General features: G+C 34.8%; 1 protein-coding gene across 10 annotated transcripts in view; it reads left to right on the top strand.

Annotated features, from left to right (window-relative positions):
- REPS1 (RALBP1 associated Eps domain containing 1) overlaps positions 1–23,409 on the top strand; it is a 63,704-nt gene that overhangs the window by 24,488 nt on the left and 15,807 nt on the right. For 3 of the 10 annotated variants that reach the window (XM_058021841.1, XM_058021840.1, XM_058021850.1), the window contains exons 4-10: positions 3,840–3,993; positions 9,864–9,991; positions 10,472–10,634; positions 10,941–11,004; positions 11,882–12,036; positions 16,549–16,688; positions 21,256–21,336. In XM_058021841.1, the coding sequence (XP_057877824.1) occupies positions 3,840–3,993; positions 9,864–9,991; positions 10,472–10,634; positions 10,941–11,004; positions 11,882–12,036; positions 16,549–16,688; positions 21,256–21,336 (885 nt within the window). The remainder of the gene's footprint in view (positions 1–3,839; positions 3,994–9,863; positions 9,992–10,471; positions 10,635–10,940; positions 11,005–11,881; positions 12,037–16,548; positions 16,689–21,255; positions 21,337–23,409) is intronic. The other 7 variants (XM_058021844.1, XM_058021843.1, XM_058021846.1 and 4 more) reach the window with 6 other exon arrangements.

Below are 23,409 nucleotides of genomic sequence, written 5' to 3'. Positions count from 1 at the left end.
GCTTATAATGCCCTTGAGAGGCTGAGGTCCCTCTGGACAGTATTGTCCCTTTAGCACATTATTGTGCTGCCTTAAGCTGGTTTATTTACTTGTGTACTAAGGCTCTTTCGTTAGTCATATATTATATCACCTTTTTAATTAACATGCTATTTTTAGTAGCTTCTTGTCAGTTCAAAAATATCCAAGTTAGGAGTACTTCAGGTCTCAGTTTTGTAATTCCAGTCTGACAAAAATGCTTTTTCAATGTTTTTAAACGTGATTTTTTTTCTTAAGATGCTCTACTTAATTTTTGCCTGGTAGCTATAACATTTTTTTGATTAGTTATTGACAAAGATTGTCCTCATTAGTTTGATTTAGCATGAAAACATTAACCATCTATGTCACCATGTTTTTATTAAGATATTTTCTGGAATCATTTAAAGAGATAAGTGGCTTAACATAGTAAAATACAGAATGTTGTAATTACTTTGATTTTTATCGAGATTTGTCAAGAGGGAAAATGAAAAGTAGTGGTTTAAATGTAATTGCATTGAAAATACTAAGCAAATTATAAAAATAAGATTTTAATAGTAGCTGATCTAATAAACATCTACTACAGTGTGTAGACGCTGAGTTCTACACACTGTAGTTCCCAAAGAGATTTGATGGGTAACTACAAATGTCTGAGCTACCAGTACGCCAAATAATGCAAATTATTCTTACATACTACAGTTTGGGAGAGCAGATAAGTTAGGTTCTGTATCCTAATTATCTTTTAAAAGTCTGATTCTGGATTTTTCAAGCTTTGAAAATCAATTTCTTATATTAGTAGATTGGACACGTGAAAGCAAAGAACCCTACGTGCTCAGTTGTAAGAAATGCTTTCATAAACTCTCAATGCACTTTATGCAAATGTGCATTGCAGCTGAGAATAACGTTGGTTCTGATAAAACTACTCTTGATTCTTTAGTAGAAGTGTGAAGCTCAAGACAAAACTGTAGTGGAAACTGTACAATAAACCATGTTTTCTAGTTAAAACTGATAACTTTTTATCCAGTGTAAAAGCAGATACATAGTTAATGACCTATATACAAGGGGTAAATGAACCTCTATATAATTTCAGTTTCAGTAAATCTCTACTCATTGTGTTTTCTCATGACTGCGTTAGAATGGGAGTCAGTATTTCTACTGTCCCACCTCCTCCCCAGCCTTTTTTGGCTTTCATCTTCCTTCTTTACATTTGCATCAAGCTAGCAGCATTTTGGCCCAGACATTTGCTATATACACACCTATTTGCATGTGTATATATAAATATGTTTTAAAAAAACACCTAAGGGTTTTAGCTCTCTTAAGATTCTAGTTAGCTAGAGTGGTATTTGTGAGTGACTGGGATTGTGCAGGGGAAAGATGGTGCCAGAGCAACACTGTCTAAATTGGGTTTAAACTGGTTTGGGAATGTGTGACTTATATGACAGTACAGCTAAAAATGTGGATTGTCCACCTTCCAGAAGTTTGACATCAGAGCTGGTGACATGCTTTTGCTGTTTAAATATTTTTGGAGTCAGTAAGCTCCAAATGAATTGTGGGAAATCTGTAAATGTTCAGAATCCTGATATAATGTTGTTTTGCCTGCTGAGGACAAAGTTAATTATTTCCCATGTTTGTGCTTCTGATGATGTGATTACTGTCACTGCATGCTTTACAGAATTGCATGAACCACATGTAAAGATTTAGAAGAATTAAAATTAGGGATCATACTTACAATTCCTTCCTGTGCTGGCAGCATAAGACCAGCTGTTAGGCAAAGGCTTACTGAAGAGTTCTCAGCCTAAGGCAGGGCTGCTTCATGATGAATGTGTGTCAAGTTTTAATGTTCACGTGCAGTTACGAGAAGTAGTGAGTCGTTTCCTCTAGGCAGACTATCAAACATTTGTCTGCCTCAGGTTTTCTTCTGTGTCTTTCTGGACCATCTGATTTTCAGAGTACTGGATTATTTTAATAAGATCTGTGTCCAAGCATAGCTTTCTCTACTTTTGTCCATGATATTTTGTCTAAAATATTCAAACATCCCTCAAATCTTGTTTGAGAAAAGATGACTAAAAGCTAATAGAAGAGGGAGCTTTTCATTGATTTAAGTGATGCAGTGTGATGTTGCACCTATCACCTGTTGTACAGTAGCCATTCAACCTCAGTTCCATTTTCCAGCCTGCAAGTGGCACTCTGAAAACCCTGACTCCTTCCCCTCTTGTCCCCATGTACCAGTGAGGATAAGAACATCCTGCCATTGAAAATAAATCTGTTAACTAAATACAACAAGGAGAAATCTTCAGGCACATTTCAGAAAGGCATGTAGCTGCAACCAAAAAAAGGATATTGAGTTGATGGAGGTACTGTGGAGGAGCAGTAACACGGACTGTGCAGTCAGCTGATCCCTCAGTTAAAAGCTGAACTGAATTAGTATTGCTCCCAGCCATTTTGTAAAACTCTTTGCCAGTAAGTATGAGCATGATTTAAATACTTGGAATAGAAAGTTTGAAATCTTGTGGCCTAGAAACTTAGTGGAGGAAATCTGACTTGACGATCAGAACTTCCAGAAAATACCTCATCTGCAGAATCAACCAAGATGGCTTCACTTCGCAAGGAGGAGGAAAATCAGAGGGCAAAAAAAGAGGCAGAACTTTACATCAACATATTGTAAATTACCAGCCATTGTGGCTCTAAAGCTTTTTTGTTAGGATGCATATACTTTTAGAATATACCTTGCTTTCTAACTTTTAAAAACACTTTTAGACTTTCATAGGTGTAATGTTTTTTAAAAAGCTTAAGGGTCTTTGAATATTAGGCAGAGTAAATCAGTTTGGGTAATTTTGGGGAAGCCTACATTCAGTCTGTCTGTTGGTACTTGATAATATGCTAACACCTGTTTACGTAGAGTACCCAACTTTGTGTACTGCTGACACAGATTTTGAGGTTTTCGGCTTTGTTATTACTTTTCAGGATATTTGGAGTTCAAGATTTGCTTTTTTTCCTTGTTTTCACTAGTACAGTTCAGTTCAAATAGGGAGAACTGGCAAACAAGAATTTCAAAATATAAAGCTATAGGGAAGAAATTACTTTCTACTACATGAATACTTGGTACAATAAAAATTATTTTTCCTTTATATTTTATTTGAAATGAGGTAAAGTGGTAATCTGAATGTCTTATGAGAACTGATTCCATGTAGAAATGGCACATGTGATTCTCTTTTTTCCCACCTGTTCAGGGCGAGTAAAGTGTAGTGTGGGATTAAAGAGAAGTGTGGGCCTTAGAATTATGGCAACATTGCCTTGTACAGCAGAGAAGTATATCTTAGCTGGCACCATTCTTTTTAAAAAATTGAATCTGTGTTTTTGCATATTAAAAAATCAAATGTCCTATTTGGTGATTTTTTTTTCATCAGTCCTTAATTCTGGTTTGTTTTAAATGAAAGTAAATGACTGTGAATCGTTTGATTAGCATTTGGTATGATAATAAATTGCACAGTAAGTATTTGAGATCTGGTTTCAAATGTAACTTTTATCAGAAGTGAATCTTACAATCTAGTTTCCTCTGTATCTAAGCCATTTAACTCAGCATTGCTGTTGTTTTAAGAATGTCATGTTAAAAATAGATTACATTGTTTGATGTAAATGTGTTCAGTCCTAGTTATACTGTACCTGACTTCTCCCGTTCCCTCATTTTAATAAGTACAAAAATTTTCACTGTCTAAAGTGAGAGTTTAACTGCAGTGATGGTTGTTTCTAGAAGTAATGGTTTTAGATAGGCTTTTATGTATTTAGTTATGTAGTAAAAATTTTAAAAGATTCCTTTGTTTTGTTAGGAGTCCACATCTCCAGTTGTTTCACCACAGCAATCCCCACCAAGCTCCCCGCATACCTGGAGGAAGCACAACCGCCATCCCAGTGGAGGGAACAATGAGCGACCCCTCGCTGCACCTGGGCCTTTTTGGGCTCCATTTAGTGAAGTACAACCAGGTATAAATGTCTTGTTATGCTTCAGTGTTGTGGAATTGTTAAATAAGTATAATAAATGAGTTTAGGACTGTTTATCTTTGTGTTTTCCAGTCCTGGAAATTTTCTTGCAGATTCAAGTGTCTGTGTTGATAACAGCACTGTAGAATCTGTGGTCTTGCATATGGCAGATCCATTTATTAGTGTCACATGGGAATTGCTAAGGGTTTGGAGGGAGGGAAGGAGTGCTTAAGTTTTCCAGTGGAAAGTTTTAAAAACAAAACTGATAATCGTGTTGAAATTGTGCAGAAGCTGTCAGCATACCTGCAAATGTGGGGACCTCAAGGGAAAGCAGCAGATAATATATTGTTTGCTTCAGTTATATTTGTGGTAGATTAGCTGAATTGCCAGAACAATTAATTTTATTTCTTTAAAGTTTATGTAAACAATGGAAGCGTCTGCATTTCCAGTCTGTCAAGGTAGAACCACTTATTTCAGTGAAGCTTTTCATCCTTTAATGTTCTTCATTTAATATGAAGCCCATCCCTGTTATTGTATCACTGTATTCAAACTTTAAAGGTTTTTCCCTTAATATGTCTTATTTTTAAAAGTTCTCTTTTCTTTTCTGATACCTAGTAGTCTTAATAAATTTGGGAGCAACTGTAATTCAGGTTTTGATTTTGATGGTACTGCTAAATAATGTTGCATTTTGTAGGTTGTAGTTTGAAATTGAACTGTGATTGCTTGGTTTATTTCAGTTATGATATTCCAAAATTGGTCTGTCACTTTTCAATTATTGTCCTTCTGTAATTCTAAGCATCCATGGAGGAACAGGGATTCTATTAGAATTGGTTGGATAAGAAAATAAAACTTCAGAAGTGAAAAGGGTTGTATGCAGAGGTTTATGCTAGTGTCCTGAATGTTGTTTGCTAGTAAGTCCCTCCCAGTCAATTTACAATTAAAAAAAAATAAATTTGTCTGGTCATTGCTTATATAATCTCTTCTAAGGGTTCAGTCCAAGCACTGTCAGCACTCGATTTCTCAATGTTCCTTTTCCTGTAGTTCAGTTGACTTGTGTTTCTCTAAAGCTGAAATACAAGTGTGTCTGATTTCTAGCTTGTGAAGTTTATCTAACTTAAAAAGTCACATACTCCAGGACAGTATGCAAACTCATCCTTGTGTTGAGGAGTTCAATATTGTTATCTTTAAGATAAAGTTGCAATACCATGTTAATATTTCAGTTTATGATGTTTAATGGGTAAATTTTTCAGAAGTTGTCTGAGTATATTTCTGAACTAGCTCAGTATTCCCTGATTTTATATTCCATACTGGAACATGTTCATAGTTTATTTAAAGTAATTAAAAAATGCTGTTGTAGAAGGATTGTGTCTTCTGGCAATGCTAAAGTCAAAGTGGTTTTTCATATATTACTTTAACAAAAATTTTCAGTGCAATTTACTGTGTATCATCCTTTTGCACTGCAGATGATTAATTATTGCTATGAATTTCAGCTGCTGTAGGCAGGTCAGCTTTTTCCCTCTCCTCTTGATCCTGCATTTTAAGGACAGTGTTTATAGAAAAATTGTTATGACATTTAGATAGAACCAGATAGAGTGCTGATTAGTTTTCTTAAGATCAGTACTACAAGCTCATCTTTAGATTCCAGTGCACGATATTTTTGAGAAACCAGGTGAATCGGTAGGGCTGTGCCAGTTCATTTGTGATCCAAGCAGAATGAGAACCCAGGTCTCTGCTTGTATTTCACTTTATTCTCAAACATTATTTCACATAGTGAGGTTGTCAGCTGTAATAATGGAATCTCAGTTGTGAAAATCTTTCTGGTGGGTCAGATAATAAACAGCATGTTGCCTAAACCAGAAGGGCAAAAATCAAATCTAATTTTTTTTTTTGTTGAAGAAAGGTATATTTAAACTGGAAGATTCTGACTTATGCATAGCAAACATTCCATTGTATGAATTATATGAATTCTCATATTAACACTATGAACAAAGTTAAACAGTGTTTTCTCTATTGAATTGTGCTGTAGAGTAATTATTAGATAATAAGTCAATTGTTGGTTTTAAAAATCTTACACATTGTATTGCATTAGAAATCTAACTCATAGCTGTAGTTATCAGTTTCTTGGAAGAAAACCTGTTCTCATCTCAACAGAACAAAAGAATTTGGATGTTACAATTTTTTGTCACTGTGTTGTCCTGTCACCGTAATTCAGTTAGGGTAGTGTTAATACTTTGTATGTATATTACTGGTTTCTGAGGCACTGTCACACTAGCTCAGTGTGCTTACAAATATGAAATCAGAATCCAAGGCTTGTTACCATCTCTCTTCAAGAATTTTTGTAAAGGGAGCCCCAAAGGTTGCATTTATTTTACATTAGTGTCAGGAATTGAAATTCAGTGACAGACATTGATTACCTGAGTAGAATATTTATAGCTAGCTCAGGTCTCATCCTGCAATGTCAGAGTCAAATCTGTTAAAACCTGAGTCTCTCAAGTATTTCAGGTGCTTTTGATTTAGCAGTTTAAGATAAGATCATGATGTTGACAAACTTGGGAGAAAGAATCCTTCCCTACTTTAAATGATAGTTGAGTGGTGTGTCAGAATGAGAAAATATTTTTTTATTGCCTTGTCTGTTGGGACTGGAAGCAAAGCAGAATATTTATGTTGGTAGTATCTAAATAATGATCTAAATAATATCTAAATAATGATCTAAAACAAGTTAAAAAAATCTGAGATCTGTCCTAGGATATGTGTTAGCTTTCTTTTGCATGACATCAGAGTTTTGTGTTGATATCTGAATATCCATGGGAAATTACAGCCCTAAGCCATACTTCTTTCTTTTCTCTTTGGGAGGGATTTTGTAGCCGTTTGTGAACACTTCAGGGACAGAAGTGGAACGTGTCCACAAGTGGAAAAAAGTTTAGTATTGATAATGAAGTTGAATGCTAATATGTCTACTGTGCTAACAGCTCCCTTGCATCTTCAGAGCCCTAAGATATTTACTGGGCTTGCAGGGGACTGAACAGTCCTTTGTCCCCTAGTTAGTGCTTCAGTAACTGATGATAGTTGGCCTTGTTGCAAGCTTTAGAATACTCTTACTGGACATAAGAGCTCTCCAGCATTTTATCTTGTTGTCAGAATTGTATTCCGCTTCTGGTTTTGTTTCACCACAGATTGATGATAAGGAAAGCAATTCTTAGTTTACAGAGTTAGTTGAAATTTTAGTTCTAGTAAAGCAATATTTGTTTAGTTATTGAAAAGTACATGTTAACTGGGTAGGATATTTCTTGCATTTCTGTTTATATCTCAAAGTAAAGGGGATAGATTTATTCCACAGGAAATTAGATAATTTTCCTTAAGTTGTCAATGTGTTGACATGATATTCAAGCTGTAGGAAGAGAGCAGCTACAGGAATTTGTTAGGTCTTCATGCTAAACATAGAGCATTAGACTTCACCAGCTTATTCAAATCTGATAGTTGGTCTTGGGCCTATTCTTAATTTAAAGTGGTGTTGCAGGTGTTCCCGCTGATGAAGATGCACAAAGACCACTGAAGGTTTCCCTCATTGGGTTACAAATCATGAAATAAATAGAGATCAATGGCTTTGAGTCTTCTCTGTGACTAGTTTTCTTCCAATTTCTCTTCCACATTTCTATTTCCAATTTGGTTTTGTCAAATTGAGTTATTGGCTGGTGGCAGTCCATGAGTATGTGTGTAGATGCAAGTCTCCATGGTTACTGGTAATCTTTCTCCAGTGTTCCCCAGCCATCTCATCCTCTGTCCTAAAACATTGCACTGGAGGGTAAATAACAAGAAGAATAATGCAAGAATGTTCAAGGTACCACAGTTTGCTGCTGCTGGCATTTCCGTTGCTGTCATAGTACTGCTTTGGAATAGATGCTGTGCTAAGTGAGATATTAATTGAATTGTACCAAGATCAGTTGTTGAGAGAAATGAAGGAATAAACATATAAAAGGTTAATGGTAATAATGTCACTGTCTGAGAGGTAGGGAAAGGGAAAGTCAGTGTATCATAAATAAAGTATCAAAAGGAAGGTCTTGTCTACCTCTGACTGTCTTTTAGGCCTGAAAGAGACTGGGCTTTTCTCTTGAGTTTCTTTCTAGTGTTTGAGAATTAGGGGAACTACTGAGGAGGAGCCTCAGAGCAAATAAAGCATTGTCAGATGCCTTACCTTTATTCTCAGCATTTTTGGATAAAGTCACTACAAGCTCCAGGCCACATCAGGAGCTTCCAAAAGTGGAGGATGGATTTCAGACAAAATGAGCAGTTAATAGTGCCTTTTCATCATATTAAAGCTAACGTAGAAAGAAAAAATCTTCCACAAGAAAAAAAAATTCTTCTTATGCAAATGCTACTTTTTACTCAATATAATGCAAAATTAAATGTGTCCTGCACAATTATGACTACTCTGTGTAGGAAAAGAGCAAAGATAAACTGGTTCTAAGCATTTTTCTTACTACTTTTCATTTATGGAATGAATGAGTAATTGCATGTTGCCAGGTATTAGATAGCAGTATTGTATACTAACAATTATACTGTCACTTAAAATGTTGTCCTCAACATGCCTCACAGATTCTCAGATTTCCTTCATTCTACTTACTGCAGTGTACTGTCATAAAGGCTTCAAGAACCTGACATTGTTGATGTTTGTCAGCTTCATAAATTGATTACCTCTATATGAATGCACTTGTCATAGCAGGTTTTTTTAACCAACATCATGACAAAAAATTCTTAGTATTTATTGCTTGAAATTAAATCTTACTAGCAGGATTCAATTTATGACATCAGTGTCCTGTTTCTTGTGCAGAGGGTTTACAGAAACTCACAAGAAGCTGACCTGTCTTTTAAAAGGAAGTCAGTTTCTGCATACAAGGCAAAAATTCTTATCTAAGTATGACTTTATTTGGCATATTTCAAGAGAAGGCATTTAGTTGTGCCAGAAGAGTAGATTCATCAGTTTCACAGATGTTGTTTAGATTTAAGGAGTTCAGCATTTCTTTCAGGAATCGAGGAGTAGAATGGAGTCCTGGAATTCTTCTAGATTTGTTCCAAATGGTTTTTCTCTCTTATCTGAGTTCCTTAAATTTTTAATTTGCAACTGCAATTTTTTAAAAAATTAATTGTTTTGTATGTAGAGCAGTGGATGGCCTTATCTTTCTGTAATTGCTTCATCGTTATTTTAATAATAAGATATTGAACATTGACAGTTCTTCAGAAGTGGATTATAGCAGGGCATTGGGTGAATTTCAACTGTTGTGTCAGATAGTTAATAGACAGCAGATATCAGCATTCTATATGGATGCTTTTTATTATTCTTGGCCTGTTTTTAAGCAACTGAGTTAAGATAGTGTAGAAGTGATGTAGAGGAAAAGTATTGTCTCTGCCAAAACGCCTGTTTCTTTAAAAGAATTTCCAAGACTTTGTTCTTTGAATGGTGAATTAAAACATGAAAAAATGTTTATTAATGAAGTCAAATGCTAATATCATATGCCACTTTTAAATAACATTTGTCCATACAAGTATTGCTTATTTCAATTAAATAAAATTGTGGAGTGTTTATTAACTCATTCAAAACCCATCAAATGGATAAAGTCCAATTTACATTTACATGTGTTGCAATAAGCTCATTCCTCAGTTCTGTCTTTTTAGTGCAGATTTAAGCTAACATAATATAAAAATCTACAGAAGTGAGGAGTTCAGGAGGTGAACTTGGTCACCTTGGTGCACTTTGGTTTTCATTTTTCTCATCATTCTATAGTATATCTCCGTGACAGGAGATATTTCCATATCCACAATTCTTTCTCAGTTTTCAAGGTTGTCTTTTGAAAAGGAAATGTTTCTTCTAATTTCAGGCTCATCTACTTCTAGTGATCCCATATGGTCTGGCCATTCACCACCACCCCATCAAGAAAATTGGGTCAGTTTTGCAGATACCCCACCAACCAGTGCTCTTTTAGCCATGCATCCTGCTTCTGTCCAGGTGTGACACTTTATTGGTATTTGATTTGCCTCATTCAGATTGATGTTGCAATCCTTGAGTTTCTTTTCTCCTTCATAATTTTCATTGCAGCTGTTTACTGTGTATCTGTGCTGTAGTCAATTCAGTGCTATTTACCCAACAGATACTTGTTTTGTTGATTTGCCTTAATTTGGAATGTTTAAATGAAAGCTACTAATTTTTTAAATGTCAACAATTATGGCTTCTAAACATTTGTATTTAGCTTTTTATGCATATGTGCCATACTTTTTTTTTTCTGCTTACATACCTGCGGTCATTCCATATTGTATCAGTGTGCAAAAATATCCTGCCATTATCCTGGAGATGCCATCTGCTGATGGTTTCCTGCAGTTTTTAAACTACTGTGAGTTTTAACAATGCTTTATATTTTGAAGGCAAGAAGTTGAGAATTCGTAGAAGCATTTTAGGTAGACAATACTGAGGAAAAATATTTCATTTCAGGACCAGACAACAGTACGAACTGTAGCATCAGCTACAACAGCAAATGAAATTCGTAGGCAATCAAGTAGTTATGATGACCCCTGGAAAATAACTGATGAACAAAGGCAGTATTATGTTAATCAGTTTAAAACCATTCAACCTGATCTAAATGGATTTATACCAGGTAAGTTACTCTTTACAAAATATAATTGTGGGTGCATCAGTTCTGTTACAAAGACTTTGTTTTGTACTTAGGCTTGCATACTATTTTGAAGGAAGTTCTGCATTTTGCTGATAATATTCTACTATAGTTCAGTGTAAGTCAAGAAAGACTAGAAACTAATTTGCTTTTTCCCTCATTTAACCCTAGTAATTAGTGCCATTTTTCCCAGAATCTTTGCTAAATAACTCATCACCTTTACAGTAGGTCTGAGTCTTCTAATGATTTCACTTGCCTTAAGTATTAAAAATGATTGTTGCAATTTTTTAGGATCTGCAGCTAAAGAATTTTTCACTAAGTCAAAACTACCTATTCTTGAACTTTCTCATATTTGGTAAGTGTGATTAGTTAAGTGATTATTTAAAATAATAATAATTAATTAATGATAAATGTTTGGAAAGATGACACATGATAGACATGTAATAATTACTTACTAGAAACTGTTAAGTAAAATTACACTAGCACGTTCAGTCCTGCTCATATTTATGCCAGTATTACTTTAGTGGATTTTTTTGGCCTGGGCTGGTACTATTTACGAGACATTTTGAGAAAATTCCAAACTCTTCAGAGTTAGAAGCAATTTATTTGAGGTATTGTTAAATGGGTATTGTGAAATGAGTACTGTTAAAAATGCATTTAAATTTAAATAATTAACTCCTTACCTATATTTATTTATTCATTTATGTGTAAGTAAATTTAAATTAAATGTACACATACACCTTTTAAAATAAATTCGTGGTACATGGTGACAAATCCAGCTTTGAGTTTGTGCAAATCTTCTGTTTTATTGTATTCTGGAATTTGTACTGCATCATTGCATGCTGTCATTAAATAGCTTACCTTGGCAGGTGCTGTCTTTCTTTTAGTGTAATGATTTGTATTTCAGGTAATTTCCCATTTAATGACATTGCCTCGGCACTATAATTTCAGTAGTACACTTTGCCAAAAATCTGAGGCTGATAATACTGTGTAGTACTGTCTTAAATGGGTTAAAAACCAGGAGAGATAAAAGTGACTTTAAATTATCTGTAAGCTGTTATTAATTAAGGCTCATCATCTTGAGGAGTAAACCACATAGTGCTAATATGAAGTGTTTAGTAGGATAAAGGGAACAGTAAACTTTGCTCATCCAAGTAGCAAAATCGGAAGCCTGTCTTTTGGAAATAAAGTAATCTTTAGAAATTTTATTTACACCAAGTTTTCCTTCTTAGGGAACTGTCAGATTTTGATAAAGATGGTGCACTGACATTGGACGAGTTCTGTGCTGCTTTTCACCTGGTAGTTGCTAGGAAGAATGGGTATGATTTGCCAGAAAAGTTACCTGAAAGTTTAATGCCCAAGCTGATTGATTTGGAAGACTCAACGGGTAAGATACGGGTTCAACACAAATGTCAGTATTTTAAAATTATGGTTTAATTGTTACAGCAGATACTTGTTTGTATGAAAGAAAGCACTTGTCAATATGAACTAAAGCATTGTACAATTTTTAGAGGTCTTATTGCTCAGAGCTAATTTGAGCATGTACATATTTCTGTAGAGGGCAGTTATTTAGGAGCAGTACACATACACTATTACATTTGGAAATACTGACTGTGTCCTTTAAAGGTTAAGGAAAATAAAATTGTCACAGTATGGATTTTATTCATGACCAGCTATTGTATTTCAGTTTCCCAAGCCAGCTATACTTTAGACTCACTTTCAAATGAGTATGCTTTCTATTCACTCTCATTTATGAAAATATTCTAAGTATCAAAGGTACTTTGAAAATATTCCCAGATTCAATGCTAAGGACAGGATAGGTGTTTAAAAATGCAGGATCAGTACCACAGACCCTTTTTTTTTTTATGTTCACCTCCTGACTTGAAAGCAGATTTATCCTTTATTGTGTTGGCACTTAGTTGTTCTGTGCATTGCCTTTTACTTTTTGGTACTCCCAGAAAAACCACTGAATGTATGAGTTCTGCTTGTTAATATGTGCCAAAAACTTAGTCCTGTGAGTGAAAAACAAACTACTGTTCCATGTTAAAGTGGTGTTTAAAAACAGGATGTCTGTGGCCATCTTAGTTTCCTTTATCTATTTGAAAATATTAAAAAATGAGTATTTTAAAGCTGCTTTAGATTACTTTTTAACAAGCAGTTTTTGCTTGGAAACGCAGGTTACATTCTGAGTGCACAAGTACAATGATTTGCTAGAATTTTATTTATTTTCACTAAATTCTTCAAGGGGACTCTTTTCATACTGTGTTTGTAGGCTGTCTGAGACTTTATTATCAAAATTATGGAGGAGTTCTTAAACTAGATACTGTGTTTCTTTTTATCTCTGCTTTAATAATGAACCTCTTTTCTGTGGGAGTAGGTTGGCTTTTCAAAGAGCTGCTGCTGAAGTGTTTTCAGTATGAGTTAGCATTTTGCTATGATGAAGACATTTGTGAGAACTAGCTGCAGTTTATTGAGCTAAAACCTAGGAAGTGTCAAAAACCTCAATTTTTTGTCTCTCAATTTTTGTGTTAAAGTGGTGATCAAGCAAAAAATCTTGGTAGGAAGTGAAATAACATTTATTTGTATAAACAGTTGTTACAAAAAAAAAACAAAAATAAAACCAAGAAAGCACTAAAAAATCCCCAAAACTTCACATCCAACAGCTATATTTGTCTTGATCTGTTATGGGTATTAGATTTCAGCTAAAGTTGTCTGGAAACTTTATATATCAGATACTAAACCAAAAATATTACGTGTATGTTTATTATTCTCGTTTTACAGGCAACTTGCTTTTAGAAGTTTTTTCCTTTGGTATTAAAGGGAAGTTACCCTGTTCCAGTGATAGTTAAAAGTTTACCTTGCTATGTAAGCCATGCTTAAAAATAGGACAATCTGCTACTTTATTCTGCAGTAATTAAAATCTACAATGAAAAATTGAAATTCTTGCAAACTTGTGGATTTTTATCCAGTTAGCTTTATTTTATTTATATATTTATTTATTTGGATCAGCAGCATTGGAAATAGCTGTTCTTATCTAGCACATAACATGATCTATTGCCAAAACTTCCATGTTGAATAAAATACTTCAGATGAAGTTACTGATGTGGCTGTAGTTTTATGTTTAGTTACAACAGCATACATTTACTAATTTAAAAGTTAGTGATAGGTTTGTCTATTGGACTTGATGAATTACAGAAATTCATCTTAACAACTGTAAATCAGCCTAGAAAGATGAACCAGTTAAGTTTTGGTAATAATTTTTCACTTCAGTTCCTGTAAAACTTGTGTTTCATTAAAGCTTTCTTCCAAAATTGTCTTAGAAAGAGAAACTAAAGTATGACACCAGAGTGTCTTTTTAAGAGTACACTTTTTGCATGGGATAAAACTTTCTCAAAGAAAGAAATGGTTGATGATCTTCTGCTGACATGCCTCAGTATGAATAATGTACAGTCAAACTGTTGAAGAAGATTAATTGCTCAAATATCTTTTAAACCAATGTGCAAGATGGCAAACTTTATTTCAAAAGTGTTGACAGCACCATTATTAATCCTGTTCTTTTGTTAGAAAGTTTCCTATTAATCTTCTGCACTTATCCTCTGCACTTGCAAAGTTCTGCTTTTTTTCCATTTTGACTTCTGAACTACTGGCCAGAAGAAGGAGTAGCAGAGGGCTCCTTGCACCCTCTGGGCGGTGTTCAGACAGCAAAGGAAGAAGTCTCGTGAGCTCCTCTGACAGCCTCTCCCTCATCAGCCCTGTGACTCAGTGTGTGACCAGCTGCAGGTGTTCCAAACCTGTTTGAGATATGATCTTGCTTTACATCTGGTTTCATAACTAGAGATAGGTGTTTCTCTCACATGGCACAGACTTATTGTGTAATTAAGCATTTGTATAGTTGGTAATTTTTCTAGTACAGCAGTAAATCTCTACAGAATTGTAATTCCTTCAAACTCAATTTTATCTCAGTTAGTAAAAGCTAACAACCTTTACAAAAGCTGAAAAGCAAGTTTTACTTTTCTATGAATTTTTGTTTGGGTTGCTGCCACAATGCCATTTCTTTGTAAGAAAAGAAATCTGCCATGCCTTATGTCTTACACATTTACTTTAACCCTTAAAATTTTCCATAGAACGTCATAGGCGTGTTTCATGTAGGTATTTACAGAACTCTTTGAATTACAGTAGCTATGTAGTCTATCCATAATAATTTTCAGCCTTATCTTTTGACTTTGTGTTTAACACCGGAAGTTAGTTCAGTTATGTAGAATACCATCAGTAAAACAAGAATTTTGATGTTTTTAATTTAATAGAATTTTTTTTATTCTTATTACACTTCAGACTAATTAACATGTGATATGTATTTCCAAAATATTGCCCCTGGTGCATTTTGGACTTATATATTACTTTGTTTACAATGACCACAGCATATCAGCTTGACTATTTGGTGACATTGACACCTCAATGTAACCTATTTTTATTGCTTTACCTAAAGGAAAACAATTCAGGATGCTAAGTGCTGGGCATAATTTTGGAAACATTATGGAAACAGCCTCATGTCTGGCTATTTAAAGAAAGTTCACATGACCTTTGAAACTCTGAAGAGTTGGTTTTTGTGTGTGGTTTTTTCATGGTAGTAGCACTTTGGTTAAATCTGACCTCAAGGTAGCACAATTAATTTCATTTTGGTCTGCAGCTTTTTGGCTGTGCATTTTGCTGTCCCTGGCAGCTCTCTGGAGGCAATAATGGGTTGTTACTTTTCAGAGGTACACCACTGACTATTCAAGTGTTTTCAGTTCAGCTTGACATTGGATTTGTTATTAGCTTATTCTTAATGAAAATTAGCAGGCAGAATATTGACTTGTCTTAGCAGAAGAGAAGGCTGCAGAGTTCAGCTCTTCAGGAAACTGAAACCAGTAGATTTTATAAATTTCAAAGAAGTATTGGTAAAACATGCTCTTGTGGCAATCATCTTCAAGCACATACCCATGCAGCAGTCCTTTTTAATGGTAATTTAATTAACCCTTTTTTTTTTTTTGTTTAGTATTTTGTCTTGTTTGAAGTTTTAGTTCTGTGGACTGCTGACATCATGCTAATATGTCCCGCTACTTATCAGTCACTTTTTCAACTGTTGCTTATATGCTGTACAGTTGTAATCTGAACTTTCAGGGTTTTTTGAGCATCTTAATGCCTGGCTTTAGCTTGCATTTTGATATCTAGAATAGGAGATATTGTAAGCAGGATTGCACTGTGTTAGACAGAATGCTTGATCTGCTGTTCAGATTTACTTCAAAAGAAAACTGAACGGTGCCAAAGGACAGTTGCAATGTGACAGCTGCTGGACTTACTCAATTTGCAAAGTGGGAATGGAAACACCACTGTTTCAGCAAGGAGGCTTGAAGCTAATATTATTTGGAGACTAAACTAGGGGGGAATGGTTTTCTTAATCAGTTGTCATATTTTTTTGTGTTTGTATTGAGATACTGGTTTTGCTCTGGCCTTTCATACAAGGAAGTATTTTATTCTGTGAGATGAAATGCTCAGTGCAGGATATGATGTAATAAACACTAGTGCAAGTTATTTTCTCATGCTGTAAGAAAAACTTTAATTCTATATGTAATGAAAACCTCAAAAAGCCACTTAAAGGCTAAGTACTGGGAGGATAGGATGGTACAGAGTAATCTTCAACGTCTGATTTTCAGGAACATCCTTAAAATAAGAGTAGTACCTGATAAACAGTTTTTAACAGTACTTAACTTAATGAGAGGTCTTGGGTTTTTGTGGGTTTTGTCTGCTGCTAAATATTTGCTTGAAAAAGATTAATATAAAGGGCACTTTGCACTTTCCATAAGATGTGAGCAACTCTTCTAAAATTAAACTGAATTCAATTTACGTTTTTTGTTCATAGTGATTCCTGTCGTTTCAGAAGTTGGGGAACAGACTGGTGAGGTAGGTTACTCTGGCTCTCCAGCAGAAGCACCTCCAAGCAAGTCTCCATCAATGCCATCCCTAAACCAGACCTGGCCGGAATTGAATCAGAGCAGTGAGGTCAGTGCTTTTACATAAGAGTTATTTCGCTGCCCATCAATAAGTAAATTGTGTATGTGTCCATGATTTGTCATAAGTGAATTGCTGATCACAAATCATTAAACAGTTAGCAGGACAATAGACACAAGAAGGTTATGTGTTAAAATGCTAAAGAAAAAAGTTTTCATTCTGGTTTTTCTATCTCATTGTGAGATACTATTTAAAATGTTATTAAGGGTAATTAAGCTTTACATTAACCACAAAATTTATCTCATAACGTGTTTTGGAAAAGTTGAATTAATTCCTAGTTTTTTTCATTTAGGGCATATTTTTGTTACCTCTGAAGAACTTGTTTTAGCAGACACTTTGGCTAAACTACAGAATAAGTTTCTGACAGATCTGGACATTGAGACTTATTTCTGGAGGTGATTGTAGCCTGAAATATCATCAGTAACAGACTCAGAGTAGAATCTGAAGCCGCCATTGGCTAAATTTATTTAAATCTTAAAGTTTTACTGTTACATACTTCTGCTTCATCATACTTAAGCACATATATTTGCTATATAAGCAGTCTTCTGCAGTTAGAGCTGTATTTCATCAAATTTTGAAAGTGAAGTTAGCAAGCAGTATTTTTTATATTTTTTTTCCCCACAAATGTCATTTGCTTAGGAGGCCTGTAAGGGATTGATTCCTAGATTTTTCTTGTTGCTCTGTTTTAACATTTTTGCCTCTGACTTAGAATAAACCAATGTTTTAAGAGCTACTTCTGATCCCCAAATGAGTTTCTGACTGGAGCCATATACAAAGAAGATGTAGGCTTACTTTTCTTTATGAGAGGGGAAAAAAGAATGAACTTATTTTTGGAAAACTATTTTTGACAATCTGGGACTCAATAAGAATTGAAAACTTGTTTTAACATGTAAGATAGTTCTGTCAGTAGCTAAGTATTGCCTTCTATTAAAAGAGCTTTTTGTGGTTCTTTTTCTTTCTTTGTTAGACTTCAAGTGAATAGAAAATTGATATTAAAAGATTTAGACAAACCAATGGAAAATCAGCATGAAGCAGAAAATGAGCACATTTTTAGGATTAAAGTTAGGAGCAGAGGAAACTTCCTTCATTTCTCAGCAGGGAAATGCAGTTCCTTGTAAAGGCAAGTGCTAGCCTCATAGTCACATCCTTATAAAATTACAAAATGTTGGAAATTATTTAGTGATTCTTAGTTGTTCTATTTGACAGAGTGACCTTGTCAAATAGAAGCTATGTTTTAAGAGGGAGGTGCAGCAGAGTCATTCACTTGTTGCTAAAAAGCTGTAAATGTCTGCATCTCTATTAAAATTTGCCCAGACACATTCTCTTGTGTTTTCAATAAAGATTTAATAAGCTAATAATTTTGTATCTGCCTCATAATTGAACAGATCCTTCAGTGTCTAATGCAAATCAAACCCATTGAATAGGGTAATTCCACTAGTGGAACAAAGTCACTTACAATTACAGTCAGCCAGAATCTTGACTTACGAAACTGACTATCCATTCACTTAAGGTGGCACTTTCTTTTTGAAAGTGTATTATAGCTTAAGAGGTTTGGAAAAGTTCTCACAGTAGCTATACTACTGGATACTAACTATACTAAAATAAGAGTTGAACTAAATGTTTAGTATTTTGTTCTAACCCAAAGGAATTTCTGATTTTTCAGATGTGTTGCTGTGCATGTTTCTTTCTTCTCGGCAATTTCTTTTCAGCATGAATCAGGTCAAAGTCCTCAAGGTTTTAATTCCACGAAAAAATTTCTGGTATTGCTGCCGGCCCCAGTCTAATTGTTTCCTCTTTCAACCTCTTATAAGTGTCATCAACAAATGAATTGCTTGTAAAAGCTCTGCATCTTTGTATTATCTGTCATTCCAGGCAGTCTCATCAAAGCTGTTGGTTACTCTGTTCTTTCTAGCTCATAGTTGATTTATAGAATCCAGTTGCCAGGCCCAGTTACTGGAGGCTCCCAGGTATAGACCAAGGCATCAGTTTAAAACCTCAGCATAAAGAACAACGTGAAAATCTGCCTAACTTTCGATATACTACATGCTTCACATTCTCATCTTTTCACTCATCACTTCTTTCTCACTTCAGATGTCTTTTCCATCCAAGTCTCAAGGCTGAGCACTTAATTTTTGAAGCTTAAAATAATAGAAAAACCTACTACAACTTTTTTGTTGAAAACTGTTGAGTGTCATGCAGCTGTCATACTAGCTTTAACACAGGGAGATTTACTTTTAAGTTCACAATTGTTACACCTTGTTTCAAATATCTTGGTGTTCTATTCATAATGGTTCAGGTTGCTGTGAGTTTTAGTTTCTAGTAATTAACCTTTTGAAAGTAATTTTAAAACATTTTTGCAGTTGGACAGGACAAATACTTCAGCTTTAGTTAGCATGATTTTTACCCTGTCAATGCTTTTAAATTTTGCGAAGTTTGAGATGCAGTCCAGTAGATTCTCAGTACATTTAGCTTTCTGTTAACTGGGGAATTAGCAGTAGCTGGCTTCGGGTAGTATTTCAGGATGGAGCACAACAGCAGATTTCCTAGAGCAGGTGTTGGTGTTTATCTGTCTGTGCCTAGCTAGTGAGCCCAAGGACAAGTAATAAAGGTACCTATAGTTTGGTTTCAGAGCATGGTGGTAAGAGAGATTAAGCATCCATCTGTAACAAATAATATTTTACCATTTATCTTAACTGTAACAGAAGTGGTGTGTGCCCAATGGAATTTTTGGAACAATTAATGTTTCTGTAATGAAATGGTCTGTTTGCCAGTCTTACTAGTAACTGGGAAGCCACTGGCCAAATCAAGTTTAAAAGGGTAGTGGTAGACCTAAGATAAATATTAATACGTTTCCTGAAAATGAGCAGCTGTGCAAATGCAAGAGGCCAAATCAGGAGAAAGGCTGGCAGAACTTGGCACTTAAATTTATGACTTAGTAAAAACTGGCTCACTCACAGGTTTGTGAAGCTCCAAACTACTTCCAGTGCTGCCTCTCCATGAAGGGGTGGAGTGAACAGAGATGAACTGTTTAATGCAGGGAATGTTAAACAGGGACAGAGCAGCTGGGAATCCTTACTAAAAAGGTTTTGGTAGGTTCTGTCCATGAAGAGGGTAGTTTTGTGTTAAAAACAAATACAAACAAACAAAACCCTCAAAGCAACAGAAAACCACAACAAAAAACAACCAGAAAATATACCCACCCCCATATGAATAGAAATCCATAATGTTTGCCCTCATTTAAAATTTGAAATGAGGAGATAAAGCTCCTTCTCTACGAGAAGTTTTATCACACATGAGAGCAATTACAAATTTAGTTAATATTTTCCTGAATTTGATTTCATGTGATTGTAAACAGTTATTTAGGAATTTCCTTAAGAAGTTATTTCTGAAATAACTGTTTTAGACTTGGTTCACATACAGGCTGTTCACTGAATATAGTTTAGTGTAGAGGAGAACACAAGATTAGGTTGGCTAACACCATATAGTTTGTCCTGTGTCTTCTGGGATCATTTAGATTGATTTACCTATAGAGATAGGACAAGAATATGACACAGAGAATATTCTGAGTTGGAAAGAAACCACACGGGTCATAGAGCCCAACGCCCAAGTTGTTTCCACAACTATAACAAACATAATTTTTATTGAATTTTCTGAGCACTAAAAATTTTTTTGTTTTAATTTTTGGAACTTGTATTTGTAGTGTTTGAAACTTGCTTAATATTTATTTGTTATTTTACCAAAATATAACAGGCTTAGTATTCTTGTTGTGATTTTTTTTATCTGGTTTCTAGATCACAGAATAATTTTATGTACTTTGATGCTTTGTTGATCCAGTTGTGGCTATACCTTGATTCAGTTTGCATGAGGATTCTTGACAGCCATGTATTGATACAGCATGCCCATATCTTATAAAATTGTTCAGAGATTGACTTATTTGCTTTTAGCAATCAACAGTATATTTGGATTTAATTCTTTGCCTTGTCAGTGATTTAGACTTGTGGAAATGCTCTTTTATGGCGTAGAATCACTTCTCGGGGGTTGCACTGGCAAGCTAAAGTGATGTGTTTTGATTACTCTGCTCAGTGTTCATTTGTCTGGGACTTCATAAGAAAATCAGCATTTACTAAATAGATTTGAAACTTGGCAGCTACAAAGCTTAGGAACCTTTCTGTGGATTTTATGACTACAGATGCACACAACATGTCTCTGGTTTTTATCTCTAAATTACATGAACGGCTTAAGCAGTTCTTTTACCTTGTGTGATGTTCATTGACAAGTGTGAACTCTGCAGGTACTTCTGGGTTGCCTGTGCACCTGTGTCTTCATTATAAAAGGTGAATATAAATATTTATATTGACAGATAACAAACTTGGTTCCACGACAATCTCAGAAATAGAAATACTTAATATATATATCAGTGTACTTCCCAAGTGAAGTACTCTCCTGTGCAAATATGGTTCTTTCCAGTGCAACCTCTGAACTACTATGCTAAATCTCCTCAGTGATCTTTTACTCTCATCTTCCTCATCATGCTGACTTCTCTCCTCTGTCTGTTCAGCAGTGGGAGACATTTAGCGAACGCTCTTCAAGCTCACAAACTCTGACCCAATTTGATTCTAACATTGCACCAGCTGATCCTGTAAGTCAATCACTTAGCTTGCTTGTTTGAAATTAATTTTATTAACCCTGAATTTCCATTCATTGTATTTATCTGTTATGCATGATTCCATGGACTGCTTTTTGGGGAATGGTGGCAAATAACTTGGTTGCTTATTTTCAAAATATCAGTTTTCTAGTACTGCTCATGTTTAATCTCTGATTGCTTTTTCCTGTTGATTTTGACCTAATACCACACTTCTGTCATAATCTGTCATACACAAAGAATTTAAACACAATGTTTTTTTGAAAATATGTGCAAGTTGGTGCAAGGGCCACTCCCTATGATAAACAAGTTCTGTTGTAGAATTTGTCTTCAGTGTTGTTTTGGGGTTTTTTTTGAGTTGCAGAGCCTGATTTGCACAAAAACAGGGCCAACTTCAGTGAAAAAAAAGCTGCTGAGCTTTGATGGGTGTGGTATTTCGTATTCCAAATGTTTTTACCAAGTTACTTATTAATAAGGCTTTTAGTATCTCTCCAGCTAAACCTGTGGTGTTCTAAGGCTTTACTCAGTGAGGAGTGCTCTGAAGGATTATGTAGTTAAATATCTTGCCAAGTTTGGGAGCCAGAAATACACTACAGTGTTTCAAGTTCTGCTGGTTTTAAGCTTTACACCATGTGACATTAAAGCAGTTCTGAAATCCATTAGAAATGAAGTATTTAGCTGCTGCTTTCATCCTGCTTTTTTTACAGCCTTAATTAGCACCAAGTGTCCATTTTAATTTAATTAATTACAGTGTTGGTGTCCATTTGATTGTGTAGTGCTGTAATAGGTGCACATAATACACATTTAACTGCTTTTAGTGTTAAACGTGTCACTTCTGAAAAGACAGAATACATAAATGTGCATAGATTTTCAATGCATCAGCACTCCAGTCTCAAAGTTAACACTGATACTCATGTAGAAATAGCATTCCAGATGCTGAAAGCTAGAATTCAAAGTGCACTGTTCCCCATGCTCAGAATTAACCTTTAATAAACATTCTAAACAAGTGAAAATGTCCTACTGAAAGCAAAAACAAGCCCTCTTTTGTCTGTGATGGTTTTTGTTTTAAATACACTGTATTTTTATGTTTTAATGAGGTAAACATGATGTAAATTAGTTCCTAGTTGTTACTTGCTGTGTATAGTTGCTTGACTGTCACTGTCTTGTTTCTGCAATAAGACAATAATTTATTTTCACACATAATTAGCAGATGACAGAAACCTGAGGTTTGAATTTTTTCATGTACTGATCTAAAAATTAGAGCAGTGATGGTATATGAAAAACTCTTTTATAGAGTACATGTTTTTGTGTATGTATATAGAGAAATTCACAGGGAATGCAAAATTTTTTTATGGCTGATCACATTCTTGAGTACTTTCCTTGAAATACTTATAGTTTTTATAGTTTAGAAAAGAATGGTGAGCATCTTTGATACTTGCTAGGGTAACACACTTTGGGGTTAGAGTCTTTGTTTTCAATATTAAAATAAGAACAAATGATGACAAATGTTCAGTTAGCTGAAGGCAGACGCTTTGTTTTTAGCAGTTTCAGTAGTGATGCATAGGAATGATTTATGAAACAACTGGTTCCCCAGAGGAGAGAAAACCAGCTTTCTTGAGCAGTTGTTAATAACTATCTAGAGAGTAAATTCACAAACCAGGTCTTTTTTAGTTGGAAAAGTAGCTGCTTTGGAGGTAAAACATAGGTGGAAGAACAGTGCATCTATCCCTTAGTATGGGAGCACAATTTGCCTTTTGTAAGTCAAAGTGGGTAACATGTTGTTTTATGTAAAATGAATTTAATGATGTAAATTAATGCATTATATAAAATCCATTTAACTATTTGAGGCATGACTTCTGTACAGCTGCACATTAGATTATAGCACAAGTCTGAAGCAGCCACAGTAAAAGTGATCATTGCATGGTAATCTCGTTACAGAGGGAAGAAAAAGCAGTATATTTTAAGGTGGTAACTGTTCCTAAAAGCTTCCTGCAACAAAAAAGTTTGAGCTGTGACTGGGAAGTGGTTTTGCTTGCAACAAGGGTAGTGAATGTAATTGAAATAGTTTCA

The sequence above is a fragment of the Melospiza georgiana genome, chromosome 3 (assembly GCF_028018845.1).
Source record: "Melospiza georgiana isolate bMelGeo1 chromosome 3, bMelGeo1.pri, whole genome shotgun sequence".
Lineage (NCBI taxonomy): Eukaryota > Metazoa > Chordata > Aves > Passeriformes > Passerellidae > Melospiza > Melospiza georgiana.
Note: the sequence above shows the minus strand (reverse complement) of the source record. Positions and strands in the feature narration are given on the sequence as shown.